The sequence below is a fragment of the Cetorhinus maximus genome, chromosome 24, assembly GCF_964194155.1.
Source record: "Cetorhinus maximus chromosome 24, sCetMax3.hap1.1, whole genome shotgun sequence".
In the NCBI taxonomy this organism is placed as follows: Eukaryota; Metazoa; Chordata; class Chondrichthyes; order Lamniformes; family Cetorhinidae; genus Cetorhinus; species Cetorhinus maximus.
This window is the reverse complement of record NC_135902.1, coordinates 8,251,927-8,269,993: the sequence shown is the minus strand read 5'-3', so window position 1 is coordinate 8,269,993 and position 18,067 is coordinate 8,251,927. Positions and strand designations below refer to the sequence as shown.

At 40.9% G+C, this 18,067-nt stretch overlaps 1 protein-coding gene across 1 annotated transcript in view; it reads right to left on the bottom strand.

Moving 5' to 3' along the window:
* Positions 1 to 11,811: 11,811 nt before the first annotated feature.
* LOC144699628 (protein shisa-6-like) overlaps positions 11,812 to 18,067 on the bottom strand; it is a 560,335-nt gene continuing 554,079 nt past the window's right edge. The window contains exons 8-10 of the mRNA XM_078570705.1: positions 17,508 to 17,543; positions 15,464 to 15,597; positions 11,812 to 13,308 (exon numbers count right to left, since the gene is read on the bottom strand). Of these exons, the coding sequence (XP_078426831.1) occupies positions 12,722 to 13,308; positions 15,464 to 15,597; positions 17,508 to 17,543 (757 nt within the window). The 3' untranslated portion in view covers positions 11,812 to 12,721. The remainder of the gene's footprint in view (positions 13,309 to 15,463; positions 15,598 to 17,507; positions 17,544 to 18,067) is intronic.

Below are 18,067 nucleotides of genomic sequence, written 5' to 3'. Positions count from 1 at the left end.
GCTGTTCTAAATTAAACCACCTCCTGTCCATAACAGCCCCTCTATATTTTGCAACATTCCATTGGTGATGGAAAAATTGTAGAAATGTAAGGTAACACAGTTTGTCAAATAGAGATGCACAATTGCTGTTGCTCAGAAAAAAAAGGATTAGTTTTCGATGTTTATGTCTAATGATGATAAAACTAGGGAAAGAATTGCTGGGTAGCTATGTACACTGGAGCTAGCAGGGGTTAACATGCAGAGAGACACAGTGACTGCAGTGTGGATTTTATCGGCATGTCGGTGAGGACTATTGATTGGACAATGGAGAGAGTGGGAGAAGTAAGAGACACTGCAGTCCCCAATCCTGGCTATAGATCAAGTTTTTAACAATGCTGTACTTTTTTTTTAGCAGAGAAGCCCTAGCAAAATATAGAAATGTAGAGTTCTAGAATTTATATGTAGTAAATAGTCAAGTTCTTCTAGTGTTGCACATGGGGGCCTGGAGTTTTGGGTCCTGCACACTTCTTCATCTTCCAAACTGCACACCCGATCCATGTGCGAATTTGCCCAGGGCTTTTGTCTTCTTACATAGGGGCCGTGTCCGCAGTGCATGGAGCTTCTGAAGAGTGTGGGTGCAAAGGCAGGCTGGTTAGAAGGCCCGCCTCAGTTCTCTAACACAGCAGCCAGGCTCCCAGCATGATTTAAAGGCCCCCTCAATCTCACCCCTCACCCATACCCCATGCCACCCCATGCCCCTCAGATCACCCATATGCCACCCCGTGCCCCCTGAGCCCCTCCACACACCATGCTAAACCATGCCCCCTCAGGTCATTATGCCACCGCATGCCCCTTCAGATTCCCTCATGCCACCTAATGCCACCTTTATTCCCCTCAGCTCCCCCGTGCCTCCCCATGTATCCTCCACCAACACTCATCATGTATCCACTATGCATAACCCTCAGGAGCCATGAAATAGCAATGAAAATTATTTCAAAATCATTGGAAAAAAATTAACCCTCTAACAATCTAATAAAACTGAATTCAAACACACAGTCATTGATACGGAGAAGAAAATATAATCTACTCCAGTGTAAAAATAAACATAATTCTTTAAGTAGCTATTACATTTGTAAACAAACAAGAGACCACTTCAAAGGCATACCCTGTTATTACAGTTGGTTAGAAGTGTCAATCATTCTTGGATCAATAGAGCACCTGCTGAGCTTGAAGCTATTGTTAACTTTTGAAACCCAGCAAAGTATTCATAATAGCTACAGCTGTCATAAAGACTTCTAGCTGCATTGCCTAAAACTGAAAGAACAGAATGGTACCTGATTTCTATTTCAAGGCAGAGTGCCTGTCAATGGAGGGGAGCAGGTGCAGAGACTTTTTTTTTCAATTTTCAAAAGCTACGTTTTTTTAACAGCCTGAGGTGTCGGTCAATTTCAATCATAACACAAAATAAGGCAACAGAGGCTGACGCTGACAGGACTTTTTTGTTTTACATGTTTAATGAATTATGGCACATTCTCCAATGGAAAAAGTGCTGTAATGCATGACAATACTTATACAATGGTGGTAAATATAAGGGTCAACTTACCTTTGCAGGACAGATCCCTATGAGGAATCATTGCATTATAAACACATCTGCATTACAATACAGCATATAATAGTGACATTCAAAGGCGTGAAAACATTTTACACTTACCTATCAGAACGTTCCGGACTCCTCAGCAAGTTTCGCCCAGTGGTCACGAGCTCTCTTAGGGTTTCAAAACCCTGCACGACCGTACAAAAATGGTGTGTAGGAGGAAATGTTTATGAGTTTCAAGGAAGATAGTGGTTTCTTAAGTGCCTGTCCAAGTGATCCTTGTTTATTTTGACAGAGTTATGAGCTTTTCAAAGACTTCCCAGTGCTCTTATAGGGCTTGTAAGCTCTGGATGATTGGGTGAGTAAGTGAAGAGATTGAGAAGGCTGAGGGAGGGTGAAGAGGGCAAAGATGTGAGGGGGGGTGGTGGGCTTAGGGGATGAAGAGATGTTGAAGGGGGTGAGGGGCTGAGAGAGGTTGAAGGGGTGAAAAGGAGCAAGGGGTGGAGGGGTGAAGAGGGGTGAGGATATCAGCAACAAAGGAGGAGCAGCTCCTTTCATAATCAGTCACCTCCATTTACCTATGTGTTGAACACTGGGTCCACAAGTGGATAGAAATCCTTGTTGGGCCAGACTCTGGCCTGCGGGCTGTATGTTGGACAATCCTGTTTTGGAAGTTTACAAAAACTCAATGTTTTTAATACATTGAAGGTACAACTTTCTTGCACATGATCTTACGGAAGCAAATTTAAAAAAAAAGTATTGTAACACTGTCTTTAGCTTTCTAGTAAAAAAAAGAGCAACATGTCAGTTTTATAAGCAACATTTTTATTCAGCATTGAGGTAGTATGATCCAGTTGCTTAGTATATTCCCTGTTTGCCTTAGTGACCCAGAACCATGTCCAGCAGAGGCTGATGGATGAAAATATTTGTTGTTTCAATCCCGTGAGAAATTAACCTGTTCACTTCCAACCTGGTGGGCACAGTTCCCTGAGACAGAACTCAAAACTAAATTGACAACCTTGTTTCCTGGGGCAAAATTTTACCCTTGATGGGCGGGCAGGCCGCCAATCGCTGCCGCCGAAATGGGCCCCGCCGCCATTTTAAGTGGGCGGGCCAATTAAGGCCCGCCCAGCGTGTCACCCAACAGGAAGCGCTATGCGCACTTCCTGTGCGGGAGGTGGGGATTCCCCAACTGCCAGACTGCGCTCTTTCACGCGTATGCGTGCTGCCTCAGGGAGATCGCTGAAACTCTGTGAAACTCTAAAAATAGAAAAAATTTAAAAATCATTAACATGTCCCCCTCATGTGAAAATGTCACACGAGATGGGACATGTTAGCAAAGAACACAAACACTTTATTCAAAGTTTTTAAACCTGATATCAAACCTCATCCCGCCACTGGATGAGGTTTGTAAAAAAAATCACTTACCCGCCTGCCCGTTGGGCCCGTGCGCCGAGCCGAAGTTCGCACGGGCCCCTCAAAATCCTGGTCGATTGGAGAGTTAATGGCTTTAACAAGGCTTTTAATTAATGGCGGGCTGCATAGTGCGCCCGCTGACCGAAATATCGTGATGCTGCGTGCTGACGTTGGGACGCTCGCGCGACATTTTAAGCGCTGGCGTGCGGGCTCCGCCACCCGCGCGCCAGCCAGAAGATTCTGCCCCTGGTGTGGGAGACAAAGGTTTAATTGCATGAGAGGAAATGCTGAGCCTGGATAAACATTACTGTTGATTTTGAGAGAGATTTAGCCTGCGCCTAGAATTTACTATATCTGACTGGCTGATGGCATTGGGTCAAAAAAAGTGGCAATGTGTTTCATTAACACATTGACATTCACACAAATTGATGCACAAGTTTCAGCCATTTCCTTCCACTGGTTTGTGCTGGCAATTGTGATACGTGAAATAGCTTTCAACCTGTCAACCTGATATTTTTCTAGTTGTATCAGTGCAATGTTATCAATGCATGCATTGGCTTCACCTTCAAGCTGCAGGTTTCTTGACATTTAAAGCTCATGACTTGCTAAAGATCATAAACAATGCTTTGGACACCTCCAGGTATCTTGTTTATATGATTTCCTGTTACATTTTGAGATCCACATTTATTGCTTAAAAATTGCTGTGGCTTTCAAATATTGTGGAGTGAATATCAGAAGCTTCGTTGCAATGGTAGTGTGGAAGTATATATAAGATAGTGTATAATATATCTACAAATGATGGTTCAATTTTACAGTCACTCAGTTACACAGGCTGTATAAAATGATTGATATCTGTTATTTTGTTTTGTTAAAAATAACAGTGATATTTTTGCATCTGTTTTAGCTAAATAAAATAAGTGATAGCCATTCGCTGGGTCATTCCCCAGGGCAATGTCTTGACCTGCCTGGTTTAATTTTCAAACAATGCTTGGCAGTTAACCGTCAGTCACCATAAACTGGTGCATTCTCCATGGCAATGCCTTTACCAATCAGAGCCCACTTGCCAACAAATCAGCACTCTTCCCATACAGTATAAATACATTGTTTCCCCTGACATTGGTATTTTTCTTGTGAATTGTCATGATGTATGCAAGTAACAGCACCGTATGTATGCAAGATGAAAATCTTCAACAAAAAATGTGTTTTTTTTCAGCAATACTCAAGTAATATTTGGATGTCATCTATTTTTGGATAATGAATAAGGCAATAGAAATGAAAGTTGGACAGAATGTATGTATAGCAGGTGGCTGATCCAGCTATCACCCATTAGCTACCTCAACTAGAGTTAAACATTCTCTCTCTTTTACATTAGAAAGAATGAAATTACATTTATAGAGTGCTTGACAGCCAATACTTTGGAAATGCAATCACTATTATCATGAAGGCTCGCACAATAGCCAGTTGGTGAACAGCAAAGTCATATAAGCTGCAACTGAGATTAATGGTCAGTGACAAAACATTTTGCTGGTTATTGATTGAGGGATGAAATTTGGCCAGGGCACCAGGGGGAACACGCTACCCTTCTTCAAAAAAAAAACTATCAGGGGACCTCTTACAAGGTCTCGGTTTTAATATCTCATCTGAGAGACGACAAGCCCATGATACAGCTCTCCTTCAGTGCTGAACTCAAATGCCAGGCCAAACTGTGTGCTCAGCTCTACACTGGGACTGACTCAAGAGGAAAAAGTGCTACTACTGACACTGACATTCCAAAATACATGAATGGGGCAAAATTCCATTGGAAAATGCAACAAAATTTCATTTGGGAATAAAATGTTAATCTATAATTGCAAAGTTGCCTCATCTAGAACACTTCCAGTCAATACGGTGATTTTATTTGTTGTGTATATTAATTTGAGCGAACTCCAGCTGATTTTACGGCTAGATGTAGAATAAAAAAGTTTGAAGGTTTGGAACCATCTGAAAATGTTAGCTACAGAATTAATTCAATTCTGCCACAACCTAATTGTTTTACTGTTTCACCCCTATTCATAATCAAACTCATGCGCAGAATTTCCAAGCTGCTCATTAAATTTAAAACTTTCTTAAAGCATTTAAAAATAATTATGTGTAAGTTCAGAAAATGCCCAGGACACCTAAGCTCTTTATAAAGCCTGAGCTGACACTGCCTATCTGAGCTGCAAAATGACATGTCAAACCCAAGATCTGTGTGATTACCTCCTCCAGGGTGGTCTTGCAATGCTCTCCTGCAAAGTCAAGTTAAGATAAGTGCTCCATACTTATGTTCCTGCTGTGACTCCCTGAAGCCAAAGTAACAGAACCATTAACTAGCCACCAGCACCAAGTCTCATTCCCCCATCACCACTGTGCTCGCTGACCCATACTGGCTCCCAGTCAAGATTTTAAAATTCTCATCTTTGCTTTTGAAACTTTTCATGGCTTTGCCCCTCCCTAGTTCTGTAATCTCCTCCAACCTTCCACTCTCTGGGGTCTCTACATTCCTATAAATCTAGCCTCTGGAGCATCCCTGAGTTTAATCGCTCCACTGATGGTGGCTGCACCTTCAGTTGTCTAGTTGCTAAGCTCTGAAATTCCCTCCCTACACCTCTCCACCTCTCTACTTTGCTTTCCACCTTTAAGACACTCCTTGAAACCTACCTCCTCAATCAAGCTTTTGGTCATCTAAATTAATATCTCCTAATGTGGCTCACTGTCATACGTTGTTTTATAATGCTCACGTGATGTGCCTTGGGGTGTTTTATTGCATTAAAGATGCTATATAGAAGTTGTCATCACTTAGGATGTAAGGATCAGACTTTGTATTGTTACTGCCATGAAGCTATTAATGTATATAATATTTTGGAAAACATTTTTCTTTTAAAATAGAGGTTTAGTCTGTAGGTGTGTCTTAATTGGATTAAAGTCAGCTGGTCTGGGTGCTTTGATTTATACTAGTTTGAGATGTAAACAGAGAAGTAGAGTTCATTTGCATTTTTTGAGTACAATATTCAAGAAATGGGGTGAAAACTTATCTAGCAGATACCAAGCCACATGTTTATATTACTAATAAAATTGGTGCTATGAAAGGGGTTTCATTGTTAAAAGGTGAAGTTCAAAGGGCCTGGTGAGACATTGAGAATTTGAATTCAATCAGTGGTGGTGGGTATAACTTCAGCAGTTTTCGGGCGTGCAGGGCAGAGGCAATGTGAGATCAAAAGGCAGCTGTAAGCCTCCAACTGGTCCATCTGGCTCCACAGTGAAAAGGACATCATTTTGAATCCATATGGTGAAAATGCTTTGCCTGGTGTCTAGGTTAAGCTTATGGGTTGTTAATGGAGATTAGTTTGGGAATTTGTTAAAAGTTATGATAGTAGTAATTTGTAGCTATGTATATATATATTTTTTTAACCGGTGTAAATTAATGAAATGTTTCAGTTGGTTTAATGCCAAACCTCGAGAACTGGCTGACTGACTCCTGAATTTAGAGTCGCATCTCAAACATGACACCTAAAGTGATAGGTTATGACAGTCGTTTAAAGTTTTCCTCTGGGATTTTTAAGTAACTCAGCTTTACCAACTGCATCGGCCATAAGATTACAAACTCTTGGGACCATGCTCTGTCTTCAGCTATCACACAATTATTACTGGTCATCCCTGCCAGTTAAAGGGCAGACAATAAAACTTTAACGTGAGGTGTGAATGGATATGTGGCTGAATACCCTTTCCCCTTGCTGAAAGCAAGAGCCGTCCAACAATTTAAACGCAGAGTCAGTTTGATTTTGTTTAAATTGGTTTAATTTTTTTTTAGTGAATCCATAAATAATTGTAACTGACAAAGTGAAAAAATGTCCTTAAGACTATATAAGTTTTACTAAACTCATTACAGTTTTGTATACAGTACATACAGAATGTGCTTTTACAGGTAATTAGAACAACAATTAAGTTACAGAGAAACAGTCAAGTACTGCTCATCCTGAAGCTTACTCAATTTTCAACCAATAGTTTGTGCAAGGTAACAGCTACAAAGGTACATTGTCATGTATACTACCATAAACAATCCATAAAATGACCAAAAACACAAAATCACCACCTGTCTCTCTCTTAGCAAATACATTTCCCCCATACTAAAGTAAAAATGTTATATTAACAATAGTTTGTCTTATAGCCAGTTAAATACTTGCTACAAAAATGTCTAATCTGTATTTTTTTTTTATTAATCAAGATAATTAGCTATTACACTGCAACTGGTTCTGAAGCTAGTTCAAAACTGTGGATATAAAACTTCACCCAAGTTTATATATGGTGAGAAGGCTGAATGGCTGCTACAAATCCTACATTGAAGAGGTATGCGGAAAAAAAGATACTATTGTAGCAGATCTCGCAGATCATTTGGATTGGATTAATAATAAATAGAGTGAACATAACATGATACAGGTTTCCCAAGGTGGAGGTGCATCCACTTTGCAGTAAATATCACAGTTTCCATCAAACAAAGCCACAAATCCATTACAGGACTTGAAGAAAATGTGTTGTCTTGGTTTAAACTGTATCTGACTAGAGCAGTAACCCTCTAATTGTACCTCAGCATGTCTAATGTCGTAGTGTAATCACAGCACCTTTTCAGTGTTCTTTAGTACAATTTAAACCTTTAATACTCCAAACCTCACCCTCCACCACAATGTTTCACAACACATAAGATACTTTTTTTTCTGCGGTGTACATATTTAAATCTTTATCGAACAAGCTTGCTAATCTAAAAGATTACTTGGCAGTCTTATATAAAATTCAAAAGAAGGAGATGAACAATCAGATTACAATGTTGCACGTTCCACTATTTAACAACTCCTGATATTTTCATTGATCAGTATTATTCCCTCCTCACTTACCTTCCTCTTCATTCTCTTTGTTGCCTCTGCTGATCTTCCACTACTTTTCTCCCACGTTCACGGTGCACTGCTAGATTTCCGAAGGTAATAACACCAGTAGAAGGATTGACACAGATACTAATCCTGTCACCTGATGCAGGGCACATATCACACCCAAAAACTTGTTCATTGCAAAATGTGCCATTTCAGATCACTTTCATTGCAACTCCTGGCCAGTGAATTATCATTGCAGAGTGAGTGCAGCATGTACTGAATGAGCCAAAATGTTACAGTGTTAGCTCTCTTGTCTTTTGTGCTCCCAGTTTTCATTCTGGTGCTATCTGGTAACATTTAGACAGCAAAGTGTTAGCTATCTGGGCTCATGGACTGAGGTTACAATTAACTGCTTAACTCTTGTTAATATTTAACTCCCCCACAATCTTTCCCTTCAACATGTGTTGCCATTTGGAGTGGTCCACCCTTTGTGTTATGTCTCACTTCATAGTTTACAGCCTAAAGTCACTGGTCCTTGGATCACTGTCTAATATAATAAATTTAGACATCTCTTTTCCCTTCCATTTTAGTAGAGTCTATCTGCTCAGGGAATTTATTGGGACTTGATCCGTCCTACATTTTGCCAGGTGACAATATGTCTTTAAGGAAGTCTGGGTCACTTTTTCAGAACATGAGCAGCCAGTACCTATGCACTCACCCTATACAGAGCTTACGCTCCCAATCCTGTGGCCCCCTCAATATGGTTGTCAAGTGTGGCAGAGCTAAAACCGAGAGTAAAACCTTCTGGTTGAGAACAACATAGCTGGAGACTTGGGAATATCTGGTTGCCCACTAAATGTTGAGGTGAAGAGTGGGGGTGCAATATGCAAATGGGGATAAGAGAAGGACAAGATAATGTTTCACAGTGAGAAAATAACTAGGAGTGCAATGAAAATGTTTTATTAAAGAAACTATCGATGCAATAATGGAGGAATCTGACGTTGACTTGTTAAACTGGACGTATTCCAAATCTAACTCTTCCAACTGGTGGAAACGCAGATTAAACTCATGGTAATGGTGCAATTATCTCAGTAAATTGGGATAGATAATAAACATTTTAAAAAGTAGCTGTCATCAAGGGCAACAATAACATCGAAAGGTGGGTGTTTTTCACATCGAGGACAGTTGGAGCTCTTAGTAACTGTCAAAGATAGCTGCTTGTGGACTGAGGCAACTAACTGATTTTCACTCATTATTCCGAGGTGAGGCAGCTTCATTGTTGCGATGACAACAGGGAGGTACTTTACTTTCTGATTCCAGAACCATCGCTGGCACAACTTACCTCGTAACATGATTTACGATGGAAAGAGTAGTCAGCTAATTACCAAAACAATTATTCAATTTTTCAATCAACGGGTGAGTTGACTACTCCATTATTTGAGAATTATTCAAACAATTACTCTGTCTCCATTTTACACGCTTGATTTGTCCCAATTTATACTGTAGAATGCAATTCCTTCAGAGCACCTGCCTACAATCCTCTCCTGGTAGATTCCACAGTCTGATACCATCTGTCAACAACCTAAATAATGCTTTAACATTCCATTTAAGACTTGCAACATCACTTTAATATTGTCAAATAGAACTATAACACCATCTTCTAAATAGTAAGTTGTAACTACTATTTGGCTTTAATCAATAAAATGTACATTAGCCTGAAAGCATCACTTTTATTTAGTTGGTGTCACTGTATTATTTACGGATAATATACAAAGTATAACAGAGGTGTACTATATTCTTCCAAAGCTACAAATTCCCTTCCACCTTTGTATCCTTCTCCTATTTTCACCTCTACCTGGGATATTGCAATTCTTACCAACACAATCGCTCTCCAGGGAAAGCAGATGAGTCAGTCACTGATTTGATGCTTGGCCTTGCCATTCTAAGCATTGTGACTAATAATTTGTAGTGAGCAACACAGGCACCAGGTTTCGCTTGAAAATTGGTCACATAGATACTTAGATACTTTAACAATTGGCTTTTTTCTGTTGGGCTTATTTTATGTTTGGTCTTCCATTTCACTGTAATGATGAGAACAAAGAACCGGACAGATATCTGGATGTTATAAGCAATTAGCTACTCATGCTGTCAGCCACAAGACTGACCCACAAGATTTAAGGTGTCAGAAAAACTCTCACTTGTTCTATTAAGCAGCATCAACTGAAGAGGAAATTATGTCTGTTGAATTAATCATTTTACAAAAAACAATTTCCCCTTTATAACACTATCTCAATTACATCCTTGTATTAATTATGTCCTTTTTGAGTCAGAAAACCTGGATCATTGATGTCTGTTCCCCTGTCATCAAAATTGCTCTCAATTGGATTATAGAAGGTTAACTTTCTTTAATGACTTTCCCATTGCCTGCCAACTTTCCAACTTATATTGATCCACTGTTGTGAAAAACTTTCTCTCCAAATCTAGCTGAATACACGGAAAATGTCAGTTTATGTATGTGGAAACCAAGATTTGAACCATGGCATCCAAGCTTGAGAGTTCAAAGCACCACCATAAGATCTACCCAAATGTTCATGCTTTGCTGACTTGAGTGCAGGCTAGCCTTCCTTTAGGCTAAGGCAAATTTCAATTCTCAGCCACCAATTGGTTGTAAGGCTGTGAAATGTGATCTCAGACACAGTGCTACGTAATGCGTAATGTTGCTGACTATTTTATGGCTTGACATAAGTCTCCATGGGAACATGACTGGAGAATCCCCTGGGCCTATTACGTTTGGAAAGTGTCTAGATAATTAAAGTAGCATTTGGATTCAAGCAAAAATTATGCCAACTGTATTTTCACCTGTAGTGCTTTCACTGCTCAGGAACTTGCTAATGAAGATAAAATCCATATTTATTGTAGTTCAATATCGCTTAATGGCCTATTTTTCACAGAAATGTCCAAGCACATTTCAAGGCTGCCCAGATAGTATCAAAGATTACACCATTGCTGCATCATACGAATACTTCTACTTGTCACCACAAGTCATTCATTCTGGAGGTCAAATGACTTATAAATCATTCACCACTGTACAATAAATTCCTCAACAGGCCAACACGGTCCAATATTTATATATAACTTCAATTGCATACCACAATTTTCACAAACTTTGTTATACAAATCTAGACACTCCGTCCACGTGAGTGGTAGAAGTCTGAATATTTAACATGCTAATGTGTGGGAATATGGATTTTCAGACCCAGCCCCAAAACATCCTGTGCACCCTAGTTGTAAAATATGCCAAATTTCATTATCAGATTGTGCCAGTGCCTAAGTCTCCACAGCGAGCTTCACTCTACATACAGTGTAGAGCCTATCCGATCAGAAGTGTTAGAAAAATCATCAGCGCTAAAGGAGAACAAACATGATAAAATGCAATAGAGCAAGGGGAGCTTGTTCGAAAATTGAAGGTAAGGGAATATTGGAAAAGCATGAATATTTTAAGAAGTACCAGAAAAATGGAGGCAGAAAAAAATAATGTTTTCAGGAAGAATGGACATCCTGAGAAAGGGAAGGAGAGTGTCACAGTGCCATTAAAAATAAGTGAAACAAGGGTGGGGGAGAGAAATTAAAGGCAAAAGAAGAGGAACGGATCAGGAAAAAGGGCACTTGTGGCATTAAAATAGAACAAAAATCTGCTTCTACCACCTTCTAGGGGATTGCCAAATAGTGTAGTGATCTGTCTGAACGTCTAACGGTTTTTGGCTACAAGCTCGCAGTGACTCACCAATGATAAATTTTCATTTGATTCACATCAACTGTCACTGAATTTAGCCAATTGTCCTGATTGGTGATTTTAATGCCCATGTGACTGGCATTCCATACTCCAGCAGCAAACTTGATAATAATGAAGTCAAAAAAAAGTAGGTCAGCAATGGCCTCCAGGGTTCAAAAATCCATTTGCAGAGTCACATGCCCATGGAATAAACTCAATATTTTGTCAATACTGCAAAGTCCTCCAGCATTCTTGCACTCAGCAAAAAAAAAAAGAGTCTTTCATTCTGTTGAGAAAAATACCACTCAGCTCATCACCACTGATAGAAAATGGTGGAGGTATGCTTGGAAATGAGCAGTTATTTTCTTGCTAAGGTGAAACTATCCCAGGCATCTTATCTCCCTAGGCCTAGAATTCAAAGCAACCATCTCGTCATTTGATGGGGCAAAAGAAACACATGGAGAAAAAGCCAACTGTGCCCCATAATTGTGATTGGAAATGGTCACCCATGAATTGGTCTACTTGTAATATTACTGTACATGCTTAGAAGATGGAAACTTTTTCACATACTATATGTTTAATTTGGGATGATATGGTACAAGCTTCATTTGTTTTTTATTGAACAAACACACCAATTCTGACTAATTACCAAACAAATCCAGTATCCCCCAACCAAATAGCTTCAATCTCCAAAAGTAGCATTACCATTTGGTTAGAAGTTCAACCATTGACTTTGTTACTCTATAAGCCCTTTTAATTGACTACCATACCACATGGCTTCCTTTGATAGAAACTGTCAGGTGACCTGGATGGTATGCTACCATCTGTTGTGCTAATGTACCAACTAAAATGAAAACCTTGAATAAAACAAGGAACTGATGTTAAGTGTCTCTGAAAAGACTGAAGCCTCGTATAGTATGCCACTTTGTTTAGATAAAACAAATGCATTTGCTCAAATAACATGGCAGGAATTAGGGCATGAGTAATTAGTGTGGTCTGACAATGCCATTGTCCTCTGGCTCACTGGCAAATATCCCAGACTCTTGTTATAATGGAATCGGTAACGCATTTGTTTTAAGATCAAACAGTTACTTCTGTTTTGCTGGCTGTATGGTAATTACGGTGGTGTCCTGGGATATAGTGGAGCTGTTCCACTGTGTTGTGCCGACGTGAAGCAAAGGCATGTCGCTTAGCAGCAGTGTGGTTTGTTTGATTTGTACTTAAGGTATTGTACGAACAGTTTGAGGCACTGGGATGCGAGTGCATTTTTGTCATCTTATAACGATCTAAGACGGGCGTGGATACAAAGACATCTGTGTGGGACTGGGACAAGGCCCTGGACATGGCCTTTTCACGGAACCCAGAGCGTTTGAGGGACAGAACTTTATCAGGAGAGAGCAGAGGGTCCTGGGATTGAAGTCGTTCAGCTGACAACAGTTGCTCATCAGACAGGATGCGCTCATAGGACATGACACATTCTTGAGGTACGTCTCTCTCTGGAGACAGGACTCTGTCCTGTGACATTGCCCGCACTGGTCGCCTAGGCCTCTCCCTGGTGTTACTCTGTTCCTGATTCACTTTCATAATGTGGAGAGGCAGGGTTCCTCTCGCTGCCAAGTCTGGAAGGTGTCTTCTTTTCATATAATATTCATCAATCTCCTTTTCACCTGCGGGAATGATGCAAATCACCTTTTAGCATGGCTTTGTTATGTCAACCACTCAATATTTCACAATATTAAAAGATAGTAGATATCACAGTTAGGGCTGCCACATATCCAGTTTTGTCCAATTTTTAAATCTAATGCCTGTAAATTTCTACAGTGTAAACGAGATGCCAGTAGTCTAAAGAGGAAGTCTGTATTTTCCAGCTCTTGCTGTGCCTTATGATGTTGAGGCATTGGTTAGTCATATCTTCACCGGCAGCAAAAAAAAAAAAATAAACCAACAAAATCTCTTGCCATTATCCCACTTGACTGTCCCACCACCACCGACTTCCTTATCCAGTTCTGGGTTTGCCAAAAAATCCAGCAGCCCTAATTGCAACTTTATTTAGGACAAAGAAACCACAACAGATTTGAGGCTGTACTCAATAATGTACATATGGCTTTTGTGCCTGCAACGTACACAGCAGTCATTTATGTTTTCATTTATAAACAGAATTATACATTAGGTATTCATGCAGAGAAATGTGTAATGTCGAATGCATTTGATTGTGGGATGCATGAGTTGCCATTCTTACAGGAAAGTCTCCCACGAGGACAGGTATCAATGAAAATACATAGCAGAAGCAGACAGGCATCAGTAGAGTAACTGCAACTCTCATGGTACCCTTTGCTCAGTTGTCCAATATGAAACTTGATCTGCCTATTTTTTTTCCCAGCAAAGCACTGTTACAATTCTCAGGGTGACTGGTGCCATGTTCCATGGTTAAACCACACTTGTACTGCAGTTTTTGCTCAGACTTGGATCTGAAGTGCCTGTTTATCCCTTCTGAGCAGTGGACCTGAATGAGTCACGGTTCATGTACAGCTGCAGTAGTATTTTTCTTTTATCTCTACCTTCAGCCTTACTTAGTGATTCTAAAATGTTCCAGTAAGCCCACTATTTTGGAATGGGCTCGAGGTTTTGGTTGATAAAGATGGACAATATCAAGTCATCCATCTGTGCCTTACTAATAATTCCTAATAGGTCACAGGTTAGGTTCAGTTAGATTCTACCACTAGGGTCATTAGTACCTGCTGATTTCTTACATTCAGTACACAATATTTGTTTCCTACTTTCAATTTTTAGTTCTCTACATTTGTCTTTTTTTTAAAAAATTCTTACTTTTTAGATACGTGCGGTTTAAGAACTTTAAAAAGATAGTTCTGCTTATTTTATTTTTTTAGATTTTTTTTTTCATTTCTTGATATCTTACGCTTTGTAGAATTTCTCCTTGTTTCCAAACGTGTCCCCATTTCGCTTTCCTTTTCTGCCCTAAGTTGTAATTGTAATTCACTAATCCTCAGTCTCTTATTTTATTCTTATTCATTTTTTCTTTGCTTTTTCAGTAATTTCCGACCTTTTTTGTTATGTTCCATTTCTCTCCTTATAATTTCCTTCCTTTCATCTTCAGTTATTTTATTTTTATTTTGTTAGGTTCCTTTTGACCCCTTATAGCATTGATACTTTTTTTCTTATTTTCGGACAGGTTACTGTTCTTGTTAACATGGATGGAGTTCTCTGGAAGGTTTGACTTGCAGGGCCTGACTTCTTATTGCAAACACGATATCAGGCTCCAGGGCCTGCAACAAGTGTCCTTTACCAGAAAGAACTACTTCAAGAAAAGGTGGTGTTGTGATACCCTGGAACTCTTGGCAGTGTGAAATGGGCTCCATTCACATTTCAGGGAGGGCTCCATTAGCAACAGAGCAGTATCCCAACCGTTGGGCCTTCCCCGGTGTTCAAAGCAGGCCAGAAATTAAGACACCCCATCGCTTGATCTTTTGGACAGGCTGAAGGATTAGCTTACTCATAGCCTGAAAAAAATACTGGTCTTGCAACAACTGTAAGTTGAGGTAGGAGCCCTTTAACTTTCTCCACCCTGCAATGAGCTGAGCTATCCAATGGGATTTTCTACTGATATGAAGAGCTCAACCATCAGTGAATGATGGCTCACCATGAAGTTGAACAGTTTGTCACTCTTGTTTACGCAGCAGCTGGGACACTGCAAGACTGAAGCAGTTGAAAAGTAGCAGCAGCTAATAATAAAATAGATTACCAGACTTGAGTTCCTAGGTATGATGCAAAATAATGTTAATGGAAAATTATGGGAACACCTACTTAATCGTTTTAGTGAAGAATACTTGCTTAAGTCAGATTTGACTGCAGATTCATAAGATGGTGGGAGTTGTGACAGACTCTGGTAGGATCTTGAGAAAGACAGATCATACGGTTCAGTTGCAGAAGTGAGAATACTGTTCATCCGAGGTTTCTCTGTGGGGGGTGGAGGTAAGGGGGAGAGATAAAAAGAAAGAATTTTGTAAAAACAGGTAAGGTGATAGCCCAACAGCTTTTCAATCAATGTTCTCTCTCTTCCACTCCACACTTGAAGAGGCTGACACATATTGAAGTGTAGCTCCACTGTAGCCCCCTAACACCTTGTCCAAGTAACCTTTCTAAGCAGACACCAGGCCCAATCTAACCTTCATCTCCGCACCAGCAGTGGGAATAGTTTCTTTCCCCCTCACTGTTGGGGGCTGGGGAGCGGGCCGGGGGAAGAGGCCGTTGATAGTGCTCCCACTGAGACCTTCGCTGCAATTAGATAACTGAGCATAGACTGGGGTCCGAACACGGAACGTTTAAATAATCTGCACAGCTTAGTAACACACTATGTTGTGGGTTTAACCATTAAGCTACAAGGGATTTCAAAACTCTAATTTAATAAATCTATTTATCTGATGTAAACCCAAACAAATTGTATCTGAAGACATGCAATGTAGCAGATGACAAATTCAAAGTCCCCTATAGATTGTGTGGGTGAAGTAGTAAAGAATGCATCGTCTAGGTACTTTCCTCAGAGTGGAAACTGTGATACTGTTAGCATGTGGGGGGAAGTAGACATAGGGGGGAATTCAATGGCCCCATCGCAACGGGGGCAGGGCTGTAAAATCCAGTGAGCCATTCAAAATTCGTCAGGCAGAATTTAGCCCTCGATGGGTGGGCGGGCCCCACCGGCTCAGCGGCAGGCGGGCAGCCGAACTCCACCGCCGAAACGGGCCCTGCCGCCATTTTGTGGCCCACCCAGCGGGCTGCCCAATGGGAAGCGCTATGAGCTTCCTGTGCGGGGGTAGGGGGAGGGATTCCCCAACTGTCAAAGTGTGCTCTTCCACTCATGCGCACTAAAGAGCGCACGGCTCCCTGAGACTAAGTGCTGTCTCAGGGAGAGCGCTGAAAGTTTAATAAACCTAGAAAATAGCAAAATAAAAATATTATTAACATGTCCCCCTCATGCGACAATGTCACTCGAGATGGGACATATTAATAAATATTACATAAACTTTATTAAAGTTTTTAAAAACCGACATGAAACCTCATCCCGCCGGTGGATGAGGTTTCATGTTTTTTCAGAAGCCCGCTGGGGCTCCTGACCTGCCCGCCAGCCTTAAGGTTGGACGGGCAAGGCCTTTAATTGGGTTAATTATCATGTCAATGACCTCAATTGGCCATAGACAGGTCGGCGGGTGGACAGCTGATCGCGCTGTCCGCCCGCCTTCCTGAATATTTAAATGGGGCGGGATGATGTCGGGGGTTCCTCCCGACGTCATTTTCGCATCGGCGAGTGCCCAACTCGCCGGCGTAAAATTCCGCCCATACCTCATTACTCAGCCTTGCATTAGATGGAGGCTGCAAGCTTATTTTCACAGATGTGAAACGGGGTCTAATGTGAATGCTACTATTTGGCAAAAGTGACAGTAGTATTCAGTAGAGGTTTATGCAGCTGATCAAACTGGCTAAATGGTGGGAGGGCATGTCATACCACAGCTATGTGTGTCAATAGAGAAATCGACTAGAATTTTCATGCACAAGTTTGATGCCCTCAATCCTCTCCACTCATGAAGCACCGGGGTCGATTTAGACGTATCAGTTAGTCGATCGGCAGAATACACCGACGGCCTTCCCTTGCCGAGAGTGAAGCGTTTGGAGCCATTTCCACGTCAGGTTTCCAATTGAACTGAACTGGTGATCTGTGGGTGCCAAACGATGCTGCTCACTAGATTTGGCCTGTCCCACTGTCAACGTGGGTGGGGAGGGGAAAGTCAGTTAGCGCAGCAGCTTTGATTATTTCTGGTGGAATTTGGAGGAGAATTGCTGCTCATTCTGACACCCTATTTTTAAACTTACCTTGTTGGTGTTTCTTCTGCTATAGCAGCAGCAAAACTAGGCAGAGTTTACACAGCATGTGTGCTCAGTTGGCTCCCAAAATGGCAGCTGGAGTGGGATGTAAGTTGTACAACCCTGATTTGCATAGGGAAAGGATTTGCCACTTGAAAAAGGCATACGTTTTGGCTGACCAGCAGCACAGTATTTCAGAAATGGCAGTGACCCAAACATCATTAATAATAGGGCAGCAAGACTACTGACCCCATTTTGAGGCCATTAGTACCTTGCTAAGTAAATTGGCCAAGGTAAAATTGCTGTGACTGTGTTTGGGTTATACCAATTATTCAATGAATTGAGGGATGTGTTGAAACTGTAAATTTGGGGGCACTTTCTTGTCTCTCTACATTCGCCTCAAAATCCTTCTTTCACTGGAGAAGACAGACAGTCAGGGCCGCAGGCTTTACCTTGGGCCTCTATCAATCTCGTTTGATAACCACTTTGCCAGGAGGCAGAGGTGATTCTCAATCATTGCAGAGATGCAGTGCTGCTCAACATGTACTCGCA